At 36.1% G+C, this 18,591-nt stretch overlaps 1 protein-coding gene across 6 annotated transcripts in view; it reads left to right on the forward strand.

The window, feature by feature from the left end:
* PPP1R13B (protein phosphatase 1 regulatory subunit 13B) overlaps positions 1-18,591 on the forward strand; it is a 69,502-nt gene that overhangs the window by 3,791 nt on the left and 47,120 nt on the right. The window contains exon 1 of one of the 6 annotated variants that reach the window (XM_064423200.1): positions 9,248-9,307. The exons of 4 other annotated variants lie outside the window; for them this stretch is intronic. In XM_064423200.1, coding sequence (XP_064279270.1) covers positions 9,263-9,307 — 45 coding nt within the window. In that variant the 5' untranslated portion in view covers positions 9,248-9,262. Of the gene's footprint in view, positions 1-9,247; positions 9,308-10,128; positions 10,331-18,591 lie in introns of those variants that run through there. One more of the 6 variants, XM_064423199.1, reaches the window with a different exon arrangement.

The following is an 18,591-nucleotide window of genomic DNA, read 5'->3' on the forward strand; positions in this document are numbered from 1 at the left end:
AAGAGTATTGGAAAATTCTCCTTAAATAATGCAAATAATGCTTTTTTTCTTGGATGGTAGTTTCAGAATTACCTCTTTTGTCAAGTATTATCATACTTGCGCACAAGAAAAAACTCACTTATGAGGAGCACAGTTTTCCCACTTATAAAGAAATACAATGCAATAAGGAACTGATATGTTGGAAAAGCGTGTAACACTTTCCTTTTTTTTGCCTTAATTTTGGATCTAATTCTTTCCCAGTATGTGAGGTAACACCACACTAAAGACCTGTGTGTAGTTTGTGTAATATCAATAACGTGGTAACAGAGGTGATGGGTGGGTACTGTGTAAGAAATTGTGATGCATTGAATCTTTTAGGAGGAAAAGTTGGTATTTCATGTTCTCCTAGCAAAGCTTTTCTGGTTTTACCTTTTACATGTGAATATCAGTGAGGTTGCAGCCATCATTCACATTTCTGACAGCATCTGAGGAACCTTATGATCTTTGTGTGAGGTGAGAGGTGCTGGACACGTCTGTGTGTAGGACCAGGTAGCTGTGATGGTTGTTTTCACAGAAGGGAGAGTGAAAAGTTTGGAGTGTTTGGTGGGGTTTTTTTCCTAATTAATTTTGTGGGACACTGTAAGTCTTCTCTGAAGATGTCCATGACTAAAATATATTTTATGTTAGACTAGAGAATTTATACAGAAGCTCCCGACCTATGAAGATGAATAATGTGACTGATAAAATACAAAGCAAAGATGAATATCTGCAGGAGTTATTTTTCAATTAAGCTGGTGAATTAAGAAAAAGTGGGGGGTTTGCTGAACTTTTTGTTGTTTGGTTGGGTTTTTGGTTTGTTTTAAAATGAGTATACATTTGTCCTGTGTTCGGTCTAAAACATTTCCCAAAAAGTCCAAAGTGGGCATTGTTTATTATATTGCTTATAATTTAAAACCAAAATATTCTTAAATCAGTGTTCCCTGTTCTCTTTCTATAAGAGGGTTGCTACTGATATAATTAAACATTGTAAAGGAAGATGTGTCGCTTTAATACACTTAATATTATGAATTTTCATTATATTAATATGAGCAATTTTCAGTGATAAGGAGATAAAATATATTGTGATTAATTCAGAACTGTATAGTTCTCAGCAATACTGATATCCTTGTTTGCTGAATAAATCTGAACTGACTGCAGAGAATAATTTGCATGTTTATCAGCCATTATTAATGGAGTTATTTATTGCAACAAAGCTTAAAGGCCATTTCATGTTTTTTTGGATCATGTCACTATTTTTTTAGGTTGACAGAATATGGCCTATTCTGTGGTAAAAATAAGTTCATCAGCTTCACCATGTCAACAAATGTACTATACACATGCTAGTCTGATAATAGAATATTTGAATATATTTATTAGATATGTGTGGGTCTGTGAAATGTATGAGAAGTTGAGGGAAAGGATGCTCTCTCATATTTCAGAGAAAATAATTGTTTGTTTGACAACAAAATTCCATTCCACCAGACTGATTTTTCAAAGCCAAGTTTCATATGAAATACATTGTTTTAAAAAACCCTTGCTTACTCACATATTTATATTCAGATGCATACAGCTGTGGAGCAGCCCCCATAATGCCAAGAGTTGCCCATGGACAGAAAAAAGGCAGTGTTTTTTTGTAAAGAATTTGAAGTCTAATGCTTGGTATTAAAATCAGTGCTCATGTTTATTATCTTTTTAAGTGTCCAGGGGGTTCAATTTTTTTTTTTGTCTTTGTAAACTATAGGCATCTTTAAAAAGAAAAAAATCTTTACTGAGGATAGAAATTTGAAGAAGGAAATAAATTATTGCCTGATTCGAGGAGTGGGGGAAGGCGTCTTGCTCCCTTTCCCTCATGACTCACTGCTGGAATTTACAAGTCTTATGTGTTTGTCTAAATTAAAAGCTTAGTATTACCATACATTAATTACTAGTACAAGATAGCTCAAAATACTTAACCTCTTAAATGAATATGTCAGCCTGGGATACAGGAGGTTCATTTCTGGGTTTGTATAAGACCCCAACAAAAGGAGATTTTAATTTTTTTTTTCTTAAATTGAAAAATGATATCATTATATGATCCAAAACATCTTTGAAATCTTTCTGCATTTATGAACAGTTTTTCTGTCAGCCTTGAATGTGGTGTCTCATTTGTTCTTAAATTGTGGTAAGATTTTTAAGTAAACAAATATTCTAAGATAGGAATTTTAACACTTCAGGCTGGTACATTTTTCTGGGAGTTGGGAAATCTGCCATTATCATCTATTAAACTTGAAAGCATGTAATAATCTTGACTGTGTGAGGCAATTTATCAGTGGAGTGTGCTCAATGTTTTGAGGTTCTGGAAGCAATTTTTTTATGACAGACAATAATAGAATTATATTGTGCAATAATAGACACCATCCTTCAGAAGCAGATTTGTGTGTCAAAAGCAACAATGGGACCTGGAGGACAAAGCATAAATTCTGTAATAACTCAAAGGACCAGCAAGAATATGAACTGCCTAGTGGAGGAACAAAAAATGTTTTGAACTTCAAATTTCAGTCACTTTACTTGGATTTTAGGTCACCCTGTTATTTTTCTTAGATCATGCTTGGAACAAGTACATGTGCTGTACTGGAGAGCAGGTTTATCACTGTGGTGCAGTAGGATGTTGGAGCGGCTGAATTCCTTTCTGGGCTGAGGTTTCACAATAGGGATGAGCTGGGTTAACCATTTCCTGCAGCTCTGCAAGAGGGCTGCTTCCTCTTCCTTGCTGCCCACTCCCACCACTGGCTGTGAATGGACTGCACTGCTTGTCTCAGCAAACCCATCCAGCTCACTAAACATGTAACAGTAGCTGTATGCAAAGAGATTTGCAGAGTTTGATGTACACGTGTGTCTATGTGTGTGTATACATGTACGTGTGTGTGTATTGCATGGACTGTTGTCTTGTCCATGTTGGTACAGGAGGGAGCAGACTGCTTGGCTAAGATTGATAACAGAGAAGGGATGGGCAAGTGGAATCTCTTTCTTCAAGTATTTTTGTTTATTCAGTTTAGGTTATTGTGGAGCTCTGCCCCAGGCAATGTATTTTGGACAGGTGAGTGGAGCAGTGAGGTGAAACTAAAGTCTCTGCAGTGCGGTAACGTTGTTACTTCAGAGATAAGTTATGGCTTCTCCAGTTTCCACATCTTTATCGCGTCCCCAGTAACACTGCACATTTTCTCTGAAATGGGAAAAAGTAAGGGATATTGGTTTTTTGGTAAAATATGTGGTCTTTGAGGAAATCTTGAGAAACAAATATAAAATTGGGACACAAAAAAAATGGATAAACCAATAAAATTTAACTGGCATTTGCTAGTCTATCATCATTTCCCATCCCTCACTTTGCAGTAGTGCATTCCTTCTGATTTCTGCCCAATATTTCCTTATTCTCTAGATTCATAGTGTATTCTAGCTTAGTTCTTTGCTAGTGGAAGTACAATTAAGATTTTTTAGTTTCCAGTTCACTGCTTTGCTTAGCAGCAGAATTCTATTTATGTGTGAAGAGTGTAGCTATAAAATACTTTATTTAAGGAATTTCAACTCCAGCAGGAAGCAATTTCATCTAAACTTGCATATGTTGCAGACACTGTATTTAACCCATGTGTCCTTATGTCTGTTTGACAAAAGGATTTCAGTGTTCGCACGATTAAACTTTTGTTTATAAATTGAGAATGGGGGAAGAAATGGAGGCTTCAATTTTGCGTAGATGAAATGGGTGTAACTGCAGGGGTGGCTGGTGTCCTGCATCCCTGCTGCCCCCTCTCTTGTATTGGGTCTCTCTGGTATTTATCTGTTCTGTGCTGAGCTGTTTGCAAACTCAGCAGGAAGTTGTTTGCCTTTACTTTTTTTTATTCCTTTGTTCCTTTTGTTGTTTTTTTTTTTTCCCTGCCAGGATACTTCTCTGCCATCTGAGCACACTGAAAATGACTCAGTGCAGGGTCAGATAAGCACTGGAACCAGCCCAAGAAAGGGCAGAAGTGTGTAGATTGCAGGAAGGATGTAATCAGTTTTATCAGTTTAAGTTTGGATCTTGTAGCCTGAAACGATTCCATGGTGGTGAATGAATATGGATGGGGAGATGGATTCATACCAAAAGCATCTAGATCTATGTCCAAAATGGCAAAGAACCTAACTTCCCTGCTCTCTGAAGTCAGAACAAGTAAACAATGAGTTTCTAAGGTCTCTGCCAGGCTAATCTAGAGTCTCTCCAGTCCCAAATCCCATGCTCATAAGCACAGTGCATTGACTAGCATCTGAATTAATTCTGTGTTCTAATCTCATGGGAGCCAGTTGGACACTGGGAGACCAGTAAGCCTTGTTGTCCTTAAATCCACAATGTGTTAGTCCAGACCCACTAAGGTGAATAGCTAAGAATTATTCAGAGTTCCTGTATTAGATGAAAAAGTAGACAGAGCTACATTAATATGTGGACAAAAGTCTTGCCTGCGTTGCTCTCTGGTGTTTAAAGGAAAGGAAACAGAATGGTTTGAGACTGGCAAAGTTTACCACAGCCGTTAAGTACAGGCTTACCTGCTTGATTTTTTTTTTTGAGTTTCTCTAAGAAGCTGGACAAAGTCTTAGTTTATAGTAACAGGTACAGTTTAAGTTGAGAAGACATATTTTGAATGCATTTTTGCATGAGAAAATCCTTTTCTAATCCTGTTTCCTAATGCAATTTGTCTAATTTATATTTCAAGACAGTGCTGCACCTGTTGGTATTCTTACTGCTGCTCTGCAGATGATACTTTCAACATACTAATGGTACTTTCAACATAATTCAACTTTTTATTTTCTTACCTCCTCCTCCTTCCCCCATGCTTACTACTTCATAAATAAACACACTTTAGAAAGCATATCTGACTATTTTCTGAAATCTTAACCAAGGTGGTGGTCAAAATCTATCCTGAATTTATTCTATCTAGGCAGAGGGTTTTTCAAATGACTTAAATCCCAAACATTGTCATAATATGTCTTTAATAAATGTTACTGATATCTCAGTCACTTCCTTTGGAAAGATAAATGTAAGGAGAGGATATTTTCACATTGTTGTGGTATAATGGATATCTGTAAAATGGTTGGTAGGCTGTTAGTGTTTCATAGAGAGAACAATGTGATAGCCAGAGCATAAACCATGTCATGGTGTGGACAGCATAGGAAACTAGTATCCCTAACAAGTTTAAACAGTTCAACCAGTGGTTATTTGACAGAAACTGTAACACGCTGACAGCTTAACTAACTTGTTTGGGCATCTGAGAAAGCATCTGTGAAGCCATTGCTTACAAATCCTACAAGATAATTTTTATACTACATGGGTATGTTAGATACCTAATTTACTCAAATATATATTGTCAAAGTAGTCAAACCTAGTTCTTAGTGTTAAAGTTGCTATTCAGATCTGTCCACAGAGGAGTGGTTAGATTTTACTGCTGTGTATTTAAAATGCAAGTTCTTGGAATTGAAATTTTGAATGATTTTTCAGGCTAGTGAACGGGTTAATTACTATTCAGGAACCAAACAGTTGGACTGTAGGTATGTTTTGGGAGATGGCTGAGTTCTTGAAACAGTGTCTTGTAAAAATAAACTATGAAACTGTTCTCTGTGTGCAGCCTCATCTCTGCATGCAGCCCTGAATGTCTCAGCATGCCTGATGCTTAATTTCCTAATGTACTGTTTTATTGTCCCAAGTCATCTAAGTTTCAGTCCATTTTAGCTGCAAGTCTGAATCACATACTTCTGATTGTGGAAAAAAGATCTGTAATGGTTGACCTCCTTTACACTTCTAAATCTTGTCAGGTTCAATGCAATCATTTTAAAACTGTATCACATGGATTTGAGTCTATTCTAGCCCATGCCACTTGGAAATCTTTTCAGTGCTTCTTCTGAATAGTTTTTTTGGTCTACTAATAGTACAGTGTAGCTGTCATTTTATTGTTATTTATTAACACTTCAGCAAGGGCTTGTTAGATATGGGAAGGTGCTATACATAGCCAGGCTTTACACTCAAACAAATAAATTTCAAGTCTTGTTTGCAGTGCTCTCTTCCTGCCAAACTCCTGGCTGCAGTACTTTATTTTTACCTTTTCCCCTCACCCCTAGATGGTGGAGAGCAATAGTATTTGTTTTTGTCAAAGTGATAGCAGGTAAAGTTGTGAAGGAGGTTAAATCCGTTTAAATTCTGATAAACTGTTCTGTTTACTTCAGTGTGATTTTGAAATCCAGTTCAATACTTACATTGGAATAATTTTATTTATATATCAGGTATTTTAGTTTTGCTTATTTTTAGCTAAACATAAAATACTTTTGAATTGGATCCACTTTTCTGAGTACCAACCTCTAGGATATTTTGATAGAGGAATTTTTGTGTTTATGGCTCAAAATTATAAACTGAAAAAGCACTTTAAGGGACATAAAGGACACACGACATCAGAGGATTTACTGTACAGTGTTTCTAATATGGTATTTTTGTGTTTCTAGATGTTTTGTAACATTCAACCAGAAAAATCTTTGTGATTTGAGTCTTCAAGGCGTTACTGGATTACCCCCATTTGCTGCTGCTCCCTTCCCCCAGCCATCTGAAATTACCAAATACTGCTCAGTTCTGAAGAACTGAGAAGCTTTGACACAAAATTACAAGGAAGCTTGATCTAGAGCGTGCATGTAGTTGCCCTTATCTTTTCTGAGCAGGAAAAAGCTTTTGGTCAGCTTTTTCTTATTATCTCTCTAATGATTTAGAAATTTTTCAAGCACTGAGGTTTCAACAGCCTCTTTTATTCCAGTGCTCAGGGGTGAGTGTTCTGATGTGTCTGAATTTGTCTTCCTCCCCCACCACACCTGAATGGGGACCAAAGTCTTTCAGTGATTCTTCTTGTTAAGTAGTGCACTTTTCTTGTGAGACGAGATGTGTTCAAATATGTGAAAGAAAGCAAAAATAAGAATGTTTATTCCATTATGACTACAGATACTGATATATAAAACCATACAAATCTACATGAAAACAGTCTGGTTTCCCGTGGGCTTTGGGGTGCCACTGTGTTTCTAACATCATTGGGAGAGCAGACTGTAAAATCCCTTCCATTCATTCCAGCCTCATATGGGAAAAAGGAAAAACCCCAAAACTCATTTTCTGTGTAGGTTATTGCATGTACAGTTGTTAGTGTAATGGAACATCATGTTTTTACCTCATGCAGTAGGCTTAAAAATGCATAAATCTTGCTTGTCAGTGTACTGAAGTGGAAGGGATATGTAAGGTACCTGTCTCATTAAGTGTTATTAATTTATAATGATCTGTGAAAATATTGATTTTGTTGTTATTGTTGATAGGGTTTTGTTTTTATGTTTGTTTTCCCAGTATGATGCATGGATTTTTGCTTGATCCTACTGTAGAAACAGAAAGACAATACATACAAAAAACTCCAAGGTGTTTACATTTTTAAAAGTCTTGGATGCAAGTTATAAGAAGTTAATTTTCATCTGGTCATAATATTAAGGTGTCTGTTTAGATTCATTTTCCACAAATATGGAGAAGCTTAGCTTAGAGAGCCTCTGTGCAATCATGCATATTTGTAGTTAAGCATGTTTAAATAAATTGTACATTTGCACATTCAGCATTTATAATATGGCTTATATAGCAAGAGCAGAGAAGTGACAATAGTGAAAGAGTAAAATAGGGTGGCAAAGTGACACAAAAGTTATTAAAACAAATAAGCAAACAATTAATTTGAAGTTATTGCTACTCTGCATGCAGTATGGTGTTACATTCCTTCTGAACTCTTGCTTTTTTTCTTGTTCATTACTTCTCTAAGTGTTCTTAGCTGCTCACACCTACTAGTTTTGATCTCTAGCTTTATTATATTCAGTAGTTTTCCATTTTGTATAGGCATTTGATGCAAAGTTGTATACATTTTAGAGAATTAGACTTTTGAATTTTCCTTTATATTCTTTTTTCCTACATCATTCCATGTAGTTTTCAGAGATCATGAGTGTATTAATATTGAAGTACTTTAGTGGGATCACAGGCTGCAATTACTTTCCTGCTGAGTGATTTACATAGTCTGCAGGTGTATAGATTTGCTACATATGAGCCTTGTCATACAGAGCAAGATTGTTGGGATTTTTTTTTTTTTGCATTTAATGTAGGAAAACAGCTTATGTCAGTGAAATAGTGCATGTATCTTACCTCCTTCATTTAGAACATTCAAAACTTCCTGACATTTTAGTGAGAAAAATCCCCTTCTTTCTTTAATTTAGGATTTTGAGGCTGATACATTAAGCAACCAGAGAGACTGGTATTATCTCTCTACGTATAGCCTAGATTTGTATTTACCTATCTGACAGTAACAGTTCTAAAGCAGCCAAATGCCTGCAGTGGATCAGGTACTCAGTGTGGAGATGATTCTTTCATAGAACATAAGGGGCTACTCTGTGTTTGTATTGGTTTTATTATTTATCTGATTTAACAAATTACACACAGATGTTTTCAATTATTTCAGGAGGGAATGACAGGATGAAAGGGAAATTCAGTGACACATGTTTATTTTAGTTCCTATTCTTCTTTTGAAAGAACCCAGTTATCCAATAGATAGGACAGGCTTTAGTGTTTGATCCTCCCATATACTGCTGGCGTGCATGTCGGCCTTGCCTTCCTAAGGAAGGCTTTTAATTTTGGGGGACAGTTTAGAGGAATTCAGACCATAGCTGTGGTTGAAAGTGGCACAGTGTGTGTTAAAACAGGCCCAGCTTTTCCTCTCAAATATTTATTCATGTGATAGTTTGTTTTTCTGGCAGATCAAGATACAATCTGGTTTTGGAGAACAACCAGATTAGATTTTTTCCATCCTTCCTAAAGCAAAACAACCCTTCCCTTTTAAGAAATAACCTTGAGTTTCTCATTTCTTTAAAATGTTCTTAGTGCTAACAGGTTAATTTTTTTAAAGTTGCAGTATTTTAAACATCTGACACTATTCTACCAATGATATTCTCAATAAATCTCTCAACATGGTACATGTTTGCTGTGCAGGAAGGAAGAATACTGCATGGGATCAGAATGTTTTTGTTAGTGACACAATGTGTTATGGAGGGACAGTTCTGATTCTGAATGTCAAAGCACATAAAGTATCTCGTTAGCTTTGTCTGCTCTGCTGCTGCTGGTAGGGAAGGGTAAAGTAAAAATGCTGTGGCTCACAGGCAAAGTTGAGAGCTCCATACTTTTCCGTTCTTGCTGTTAATGCGCAATGTGCTACACAAAATGTGGCTCATAGCTCTGAGAGAGGTGAGTTGTCTGATTCTGCTGATATTTCATAGTGTGGATCAGTTCGTTTGGGTTTTTTTTTGTTTTGTTTTTACCCTTACCCTCCTCTCTCCCTTTTGCTCTGGGAAGGGAATGGATCAGGCTGCAGAATTATGCTTTGCTCCTGCAGTTGTAGAGTAAAGGCTAAATGCCCTGTTGGTGCTGTGGCACTGCCTGTTCCCCACACCCGAGTCCTGTGTAGTGCTGACAGGAAAGATGATAAACATTTGCTGTCCCTTGACATGATGAGACAGTCAGAAACATAGTTTACAGTTTATATTCCCTTGAATTATGTTAAACAAGAAGACAGACTTTGACAAGAACGGAGTAGTGCCTGAACTACAGAATTTCTAGGTATAAATATATGGTGGTGGTGCTTTTTAGCTGGTTGTTCCACTTAAATTTTCTTAAATGAAAAAAATTTTGTCATGGAAATGTCTTTTGACAATTGTTAGGATCCTTTGCTCTTAGGACTTCTGGTCCTGTCATTGCCCCTTCAACAGGAAAATCACTTCAGTGTCTTTTTGAGTCAGTCAGAGACTTACATGTGAATTTATTTAAGATAAATACTTACTGCTTGTCATTATTATAATAGCAACAAAGACTACTATTGCACAAGGAGAGGATAGCAGAACTCCTGTACTGCAACCTTGCCTAATTAGGTGAAACTTGATCTAGCCTATCTTGTTCCTGTCACAACTGTGGCCTGTCTTGTTTCTTTAGAACATCTTATCACTGCTCGTCATTACTGCCTGAATTCATGTGCCAGTGGACCAAAAATACTCCATTTAAGTAGTTTTTCACTGTAGTTGTTGCACTGTTATTAGGTTTTAGCTTTACACAACGTTTTTATATTCACTGCTATTTACAACTGTCCACATGAAGAATATTTTAAGGATGGTTCTTCAGAATATTGTAAAAGCATCAAAAGGGAAATCTTGGCTACCAAAAAAGACTGGACTTAAATCTAAACAATGGACCAAGGACAGAATTATAAAAAAGAAGGTGGGACAACACTGGTTTTTGTTTATTTGCTGTAATCTTAAGCAGTTTTGGATTTCTTTTAGTAAAACCAAACAGTGACTCTTTATAATGGATTAGAGTGTGTGTGTGTGTGTGTGTGTGTGTGAGATTTTTACTTGAACAGCAGGGTTTTTTGCCTTATGAGTTTCTTCTGTATATAAAATGCCTGAAATTTTTAGTTTTACCTTGCATATCTTGATTCATTATTATTAGTTTCTGATTCAACCAAAGTGGACTTCTGAGTATAAAACAGTAGCTTTCAATTTTTAAATCTGCCACCTTAAAACTAAAGAAATGTTTTGAAAAGAGTTATTCCACCCTGATGGAAGGAAAATTCTGCTGGTTTGTCTGTTGAATCCCCAAGGATGTATTCAATTTTCATTTACTATTTTTTTACCAAGCCAGATAACATCTTTACATCTAAGATTGAATTGCTGGTATTCCCTGAAAGAAATGCACTAAACAATCAGTATTTTGTTAATACTTCCTGCTTAGTGGAAGAAAGCTATGGTAGTACTTTCTGCATTCACACTATTGAAACTAAAGAAGAAAGAATAGTGCTTGTTCCATTTACAACACTACATACGGTTGTGTGTCTATAGAATTTGTAGAAATTGTTCCTTGTTTGTAAAATGATAAAGCTATGATCAGTGATGCAAATCACCTTTATTATTTGACAAAAAGCATGATCTTTAGTAAAAATACCATGTTGATTTGTTTTGTTTGGGTTTGTGGTTTCGATTTTTTTGTTTGATGGAGTGTCTTTTTCATATTTTGTTGAAATGTTTGTAAAAGAAAAGATACAAATGCCTGTCTTTGTATCCTGTGCTTTTTCCATGGGGTGATTTTTCAATGCAGTAGATAGGTCAGGCTTTTCTGGAATTCAGTGGATTTTGGATGACTTTGCTGTAGCTGTTGACAAGGTCGAACACAAGACTGTAGAAACATCAGCACCTCCCTGTCCTTAACCTTGGCCAAAATATTTTTAATAATTTGAGAACATTTGGTTCTATGGTACAAATTCAGTGGGACACTTCTGTTACGTGCAGATTTTAAATTGTTTTCTTTCAGGAAAATTGACTCAAACCCTCACACTGAGCTCTGCTCTTCCCCTTTGCCTGGTGTTGTCAGACTGAGCTTTGTTTCCAAGTAAATTGCAGTGTTGCCAATTCCAGTATACAAAAAAACTTGAATGGGATTTTGCTTCATATCCCCACCTAATAAAAATAAAATATGAAATTTTTTTGTTGTTCTTATCTATCATCTGGTTCTGGAATCTTGGTGGAGGGTGTCCTTTTGTGTAGAGTTTGAGGTTCAGGGGGTTTTTTGTGTGTGGTTTTTTCTGGTTTGGGTTTGCAAGTGGGGTTTTTTTTGTTTGTTTGTGTGTGGTTCTTTGGTTTGGGTGAGTTTTTTTTTTTAAACCTTTCATTTTAGTGAACACAACTTTTTTTTTTTTTCCCCCTGATTTTCCAGCTGAGATTATTATGTAATAAAAGGATCTCTGAAGCTGAGTCATCTTGAATTCATTTAGTTTTGGTTTTAATTTATTACCAGTTCACCCGTGTGTACTGCGAATTTTACAGCACTACAGTTATGTTGTTCTTCAATCACACCTTCCTTAATGATTTGGAGAATAAAATATTTAAGAGTATTTTTAACACGTTATTCATATCTCATCAGTTGATGAAATGGAATGGGCAGCTTATACTTCAGGACTGGTTACTAAAACAGTGTGATGCATTTGAGGTGGAGCATACTGGTTACCCTGTCAGATATGAAACATTCTGATCTCTGAACATTAGAACTAAGTGATGTGTGGGATGTTGTACAATGAGATGCAGTTGTAGTGCCACAGTGGTTCCTCCCTCCCTTTCCCGAGGTGCTGTGAGGCCACACCTCACCTTGTACTGGGGGTCCCCACAAAACACTGAACCATTTCATTTGGAGGACCCTGACCTGAAGATGTGAAGAATAGTGAACTATGAGCATCATGTTCATATTTTATCAAAGAGAGCTGGTGGAGTTTATGGACAATTGGAAAGATGACTGCACCAGTGCAGCCTTGTTTTGATCTGGAGTCTTGCTGTCCTCCAACCTTCTGACCTTTCCTGTGTATTAGTAATATTTTGTGCCTTTGCAGCAACTGCTGCAGGTTTCTGAGAGTTTAGTAGGAATCCATTGTTTAAGGAATCCTCATATTTCTAGGCCTTATCAACTTCCAAAATCCTTTGTTACAGCTGGGCTATTTGCTAGTTTCTTAAATAAATTAGAAATTTTTTTTACTTTATAATTAACCAGTATAAAATTTTGATAGCTGATTTTATTGGTTTGTTTCAAGCTGCTTTAGATAAATCTTATTGAAATTAGGCAGGTAGTACTAGATGAGGTTTGTAATTTGAAAATTAACAGAAAAAAAATATTCCAGAATATAAGAAAGGGTATCCTTAATGAAGACAGCAAGTATCAAAAAAACCCTCTGGAACTTCTTCAGAGCTGATTGATTTGAAGATCAGTCTTCTGTTCTTGGTAGATAATTTGCAATGATCCCATAAGAAATCATATAATGCTGATTTGCAAGGTGAGAACTTAAGTATTGAATCGTCATGAACATTGTAAGCATCAGCTGATCAGAGCAGAAAATCTTTCAGGAAGAATCTCCAGTTTCCACCTTTTAATGATAATTGTGTATATTTTGAAAAGATAGCATATGGCCCACTGGCTTTTAAACAGTGAAAGAAAGCAAAATTTCAGAGCCTTGTTTTGGGGAGAATAAAAGTCCATTTTTAGTCTGTGTTGTCTGATGAAGAAATATTATCAGCCAGAACTTGTTAGTGTACCTAGAATTATCCCTGTGTTCCAAAGTCTCTTACATGGTAACCGGTGTCTTGACAGTCCTTTGGTAGAATTATTTGCGTCAAGGAGCAACAACAAGATCTCTTGCTGTTCCTCCAGATGTAGCAATTTAGGAATCAAGCCAAAAGATAATATGATGCAGGGATGTTGAACTCATTCTGTAGCAAGTGCCAAATTATATTTTCCACTAGAAAACATCACAAGAGGCATCTTTTATAGATTTCTCTAACTTCAGGCTGTGTTGCTTTAGCTGATGATGATAAATATTGCACTTGGACAGATATTCTTCTAAAATAGCAGTTTTATATGTAATGCAATCTTTGTTTTTTTCGCTTGTCCCTTTTAAACTATACTCATTTTCCCCTGCTGTAGCCATAAGTTTACTGCCCGCCTTTTAAATTTTATGTAAATCTCAGCTCCTGCTTGATTTTAGCAGAACTATCTGAATCTAAAACAAGACATTTAAATGTTTTAATAAATAACAAACAGCTTCCCTAAAGATAATGTCTGGAGATCTGGCAGTGGTTCACTCCCGTGGATTGACTCTGACTTCTTATATAGCAAAATGTAGTCTAAAATCTGATGTAGGATTATAATGCCTAAGTGATGTCACTCTTGTGTCCTAGGCAGATGCTAGAAACTTAACATTTGTTAGGTCAGTTGTTTTTTTAGTCCTGTTGATATCTTGCTTCTCACAGCCTGTAGTTTGTGGGTTGTTTTTGTTGTTTACACAAGTGGACTCTTAGTTGCTATTATTTTCAGTAGGTGTTGTTTTCCTGGAGCTCTGAAGTCTTTCAGTGAACTGCAGTGAACCTTTCATTTAACAGTTTGTGGATCTGTCTTGCTGATGATAGTTGCTGTCTCCTTCCTTTGGCAAAAATGCTGGCTGATTTCCCTGCAGGTGTAAGGGGCTTCAGATTGCAGATCTACAATGATGCTGTAGCTCTCTTTCTGTCAAAGAAAAGAAAGTGTCCTAACTATCCCCTCAGCAAATAAGTACCAGGTAGGTGTAGGTATTTGAAACAGCCTGAGTCCTGTTGAACACCTGCTATTGCACATGACAGCTCATGAAAGGGGCAGAGGCAACAATCCTGGAAATCCTGAGAGGAAATCTCTGGTTCTGTCAGTTCTTTAAGCCTTCACAACATGTAGGCCTTAAACAAAATTTTCCTACATTTTTATAAGATTTTGTTTTAAATCTGTACTTCTGCATTTCTAAAAGAGGAGTTAAACTCCTCTGTAAGAGGAGTTAAATATTTAATTAAATTATTCCTGCGCTTCAGCAAGAGAAGTAATTTTATGCACAACTATTGTCTGACAAGTTCCTGGCTGTGCTTTCTGTGGGCAGGTTGTCTATTGCAGAGCATGGTGAAGGTGGATCTCAACATGGATCCCTTTTTTTTTCCCCAGTGATAGCAAAATAGCAAGTTAATGTAACTAGCATATGAACTGATGCAAAAAAAACTTTTGTGAGATACGTGTATTGAAGTACATTTAGGCAGCATGAACTTTTCAGATTTGATCAAAATCAAAAGTGTTGACCATAAATAATATGACCTTGTTCATATTTTTGAGTAACTGCATGAATGCTTGAGTTTACCAATAGTAAAATTTAAGGTTTTAATGTTTGTTAGTAGCCCATAGCTGAATACATTTTTGTGTCTGAGATTCACTCCCAGTTTAGTGGATTCTTTTGCAGGCCATATGGAGGCAGTTGGCTTCAAATTTTAAAGTGTATTAAGGAACTATTGGTTTCACAAGCCTACATTTTGGCAGAAAATTTTGCTCATTTTTTTATTCTGTGCAAGCTGAAGTCTGTTGGTTGCACTGCCTTCGTGAATTTTACTAATACAGTCAAAAACATCACTGGGCTTTAAATTTTGTCCTGAACTCTAAGTTTACACAGCTTGAATATAAGTAGGATGTGAGGAAAGCTGTTCAGAAATATGAAAATTGATTGCAGTAATTTCTCACACCATATATGGGGAATGATACAAGAAGATGTTAGAGTAAAGAAATCTTCTGGTAAAAACCACAGTAATTGATAATACATTTGCTGTATGTCCTGATGTTTTAATTTGAATTAAGTCTCATAAACATACTGCAAGAAATTCTTCAAGAGATTTATTTTTTAAAGTAACAGCTTCATTCTGAAGATAAATCATTGTTGGAGAAAAACATGCTGGTGAATAACTTGGATTTATTTCTTCTGAAGTCCCAGTAGTATAAAGAAATACTCGTGACTTGAGTCAAGACAGGATCTTCAGATGGCTTTAATTCAAACAGCTCTGTGGTTATAATTTCATAGTCTGTGGGTTTTTTAATGTAATTGCTTCAAGTTTTACCTAATTAAGTCTATAATCATAAAAAGGGCTGTGTTCCTGCTGCAGCAAAAATGAAAACTGCTTTAATGCTTAAATGTACAATTTCTACAAGTGTAGCTGATGGAAGTTTTATATAATAGCATGAATCCCAGGCAAGCAAACTTGCATGAGGTAATTGATAACTTGTAACTTTTTTTCTGACCATTCTGCATACAAAGTTGTGTATATTAATATATCTCATCACCAAAGGGATGATTTTTGTAAGTATTCACATTTTGCTTGCCTCTCATTCTATAATTTTTCTAGTAGCAGAAATCCTTAGTCTTACTCAAAGTTCTTATTTGGTTGGTAGGACTAGGACATTTCAGTAAGATATGGGTTTGGAATTTCCACTTAAAACTCTATTGTAGTAGCAAACTCCTGGGACTCCTGAGTTAGCAAAATCCAGGACAAAAGTTGTTAAAATTCTTGGGGCATGCTGAGGTCTCAGCAATTCTAGAGAGATTCACTTTGAACAAGTTTTGTCTTCACTGATTGTTCTCATCTCGGAGTTTTAGGCACCGCTAAAAGCTCTGACATGGCAAAGCAGTGCAAGATCATGAATGAATGTTTTGGAACTCTTTGTTAGGGGAAAATGCATGGTGAGAAGATAATGCCTTCCAGTTCCTGTGCAACAGAAGGATTGAAGTTGGCATTTCTATCAGAAATTGTTTTGTACTTTAAGTTCATTGTGTGTCAGCCTTGTATTTGAAATGTCTGTTCAGTGATCTGCTAGGAGAGAAGGGGTTTTGTTTGTTTTTTTTCTTGTTCATTTACACAGTGAAATTTCTAGGTGGTTTAAAGATGAAAAAAAAAGGTAAAGAGAGAGTCTAATATGACTAAACAGTAGCAAGTGACTTTAGCCATATTAAATATCTGGTATATTTTTAAATTGCAGTCATATGTTGGATAATTCTTGAATTGACAAAAGTTTTTCAAAAAATTCTCTCTTATCCACTCTACCTTTAATATCATATAAGCATTCTAAATTTGAGTCATAAGAATAATAGCACAAAGAGAAAAATTCATGTTTTTCATTTTCTTGGGATGTAGGCGAGTTTTTTTTTAAATTTGGGTTTTGCTGGAGTGATCTTGCTTTTAAACTTTGCTATATGTCTTTCTTTTTTAAATTATGGACATAAAATTACATGTAGAAAAAGTAATGATCTTCACATCAGATTTTGCCAGGAACTCTGGTTTTGTTTGGAAATGTGGGTTTAAGTTAAAAAATGGTTAGATGGAAAATAAAAGCCCAACTGAATATTCGCCATCTTTAACCACAGAACTCACTTCCTTTTTTTGTAGTAGAATATGCCAATATTACTGTAAGAACATAATCTTAAACCTGTTTTTACTTCTAATGTTTCAGCATGTTCTGAAATAATACTTGTCTGGTTCCTTTCTGATAGCTTAAATACCTCATTTTGGTGTGAGTAGGATATCAGGAAATGCCTACTTCCATGGACTTTGTTGTTTTTACAATAAATATTATCAGCTGCCTGACTTAGTAAATTGGCTTGGGCATAAAGCAATGAAGGTGTGGGTGTACAACTTTTCTTCTCAAGCTGCCGTGTTTTGGGTCTTGGTAGCATGAGGTAATAGCTGAGAGAGATGTAGTTCTTGTCTCCATAAAAATTGTTAAAGAGGATTTAGTTAACTGTATACTTTTTTAATTCACTAGCTGAAGATAAAGAAAAGGTTGGGTTTTTCAGTAAGAAAAACGTAGAAAAATGGCAGAGGCAAAGACTTTGTTCAGCAGTTGGAATTTTGGCTTTCTAGACCATAGCTAAGAATCAACATGCTACATTGGCTGTCTTTGGGGTGGCAGTTTAGTTTTATTGCAGTCATAAATAATTGCACACTGTACTAAGGGAGTGTAACTTAAATAGCAAAACACAAGTAGTGGGGTCAAGGTGGATTCTAGGACAGCCAGACCAAGCTCATTTAGAAGAAAGGCCATTAGACCCATTTGAAAGATGATTTGTTTTTGTATAGTTGTGTGTAAGGCATTTAGTTGTCACTAGTGGGATCTCTGCTGTGGTAGATAAATTGCATGTATCTCCTTGGCACAGCTCTTGGAATCTTGGTTAGTGATGAAGAAAGCGATGAACTGGATGTTTACAGAAGTCTAAGGAGACAAAACAATATTTATCACCTCGTTGGCAGCACTGTGCAGCATATTAGTGACTTAGACTTGTGTCTGATGTGTTCTTTTAGCCAGAACAGCAAAGGAGGATCTCCAAGGAAAATAATGAGGTTGCTTTGCAGGTGCACATAAGGCATGGTGGACAGCACTGAAAAAAACCATAAAAACACCTGTTAATGTTAAAAACACATGGAGAGTAGAAACAGGTGTAAAGGGCCAATTTGACATAAATTTCTTGATAGAAAGTGAAAAGGGATAAGAAAGAAGATTGAAAGTGAAAACAAATTATGCTTATCAAGACTGACACAGAAAGGCAGCTGGGTAAAGGCTATAGGCATGAACAGTGATTTTTATTTTGACAGTTATCATGAGTGAAAAAGGCACACCAGCAAAATGTTGGAAAATGTTTTTTACAAGTTTGCAAACTGAGAGCATTAGCTGGACCACTTTATGGAAAAAAACACCTTTCTCTGTTTTACATATGGTACAGGAAAAGTAGAGCTAGATCTGAGACAGAAGACTGAGAAAATGGTTTATGTCAGAGATGTCTACACTGCAGCTCAGGGTGATTAGGTACCTGCGTGTTATGATGAATGAAATCTAGGGAATCATTGGAGAAACATGGCTAAGGACTGTGTTAGAGCCTTGTAGAACTTGAATTGACAGCTAGGCATTCATAAGAGTCAATTGAAGATTGCTAACATTTCAGTTTCCTTAGCAAGAGATCAGGTCTAGGTAGATAAAACTGTCGTCAGTGTGAGTGATGCCTATTGAAAGTTTTGTAGGTGACATTATTCAACTGTAGAAAGAGGTGAGATAATAAGCAAGGAAAATGTTCTTGTAGGTTTATCCCTGTCTCTATCTCCTAGAGAAACTGCAGG

This window comes from Passer domesticus, chromosome 6 (genome assembly GCF_036417665.1).
Source record: "Passer domesticus isolate bPasDom1 chromosome 6, bPasDom1.hap1, whole genome shotgun sequence".
NCBI lineage: Eukaryota > Metazoa > Chordata > Aves > Passeriformes > Passeridae > Passer > Passer domesticus.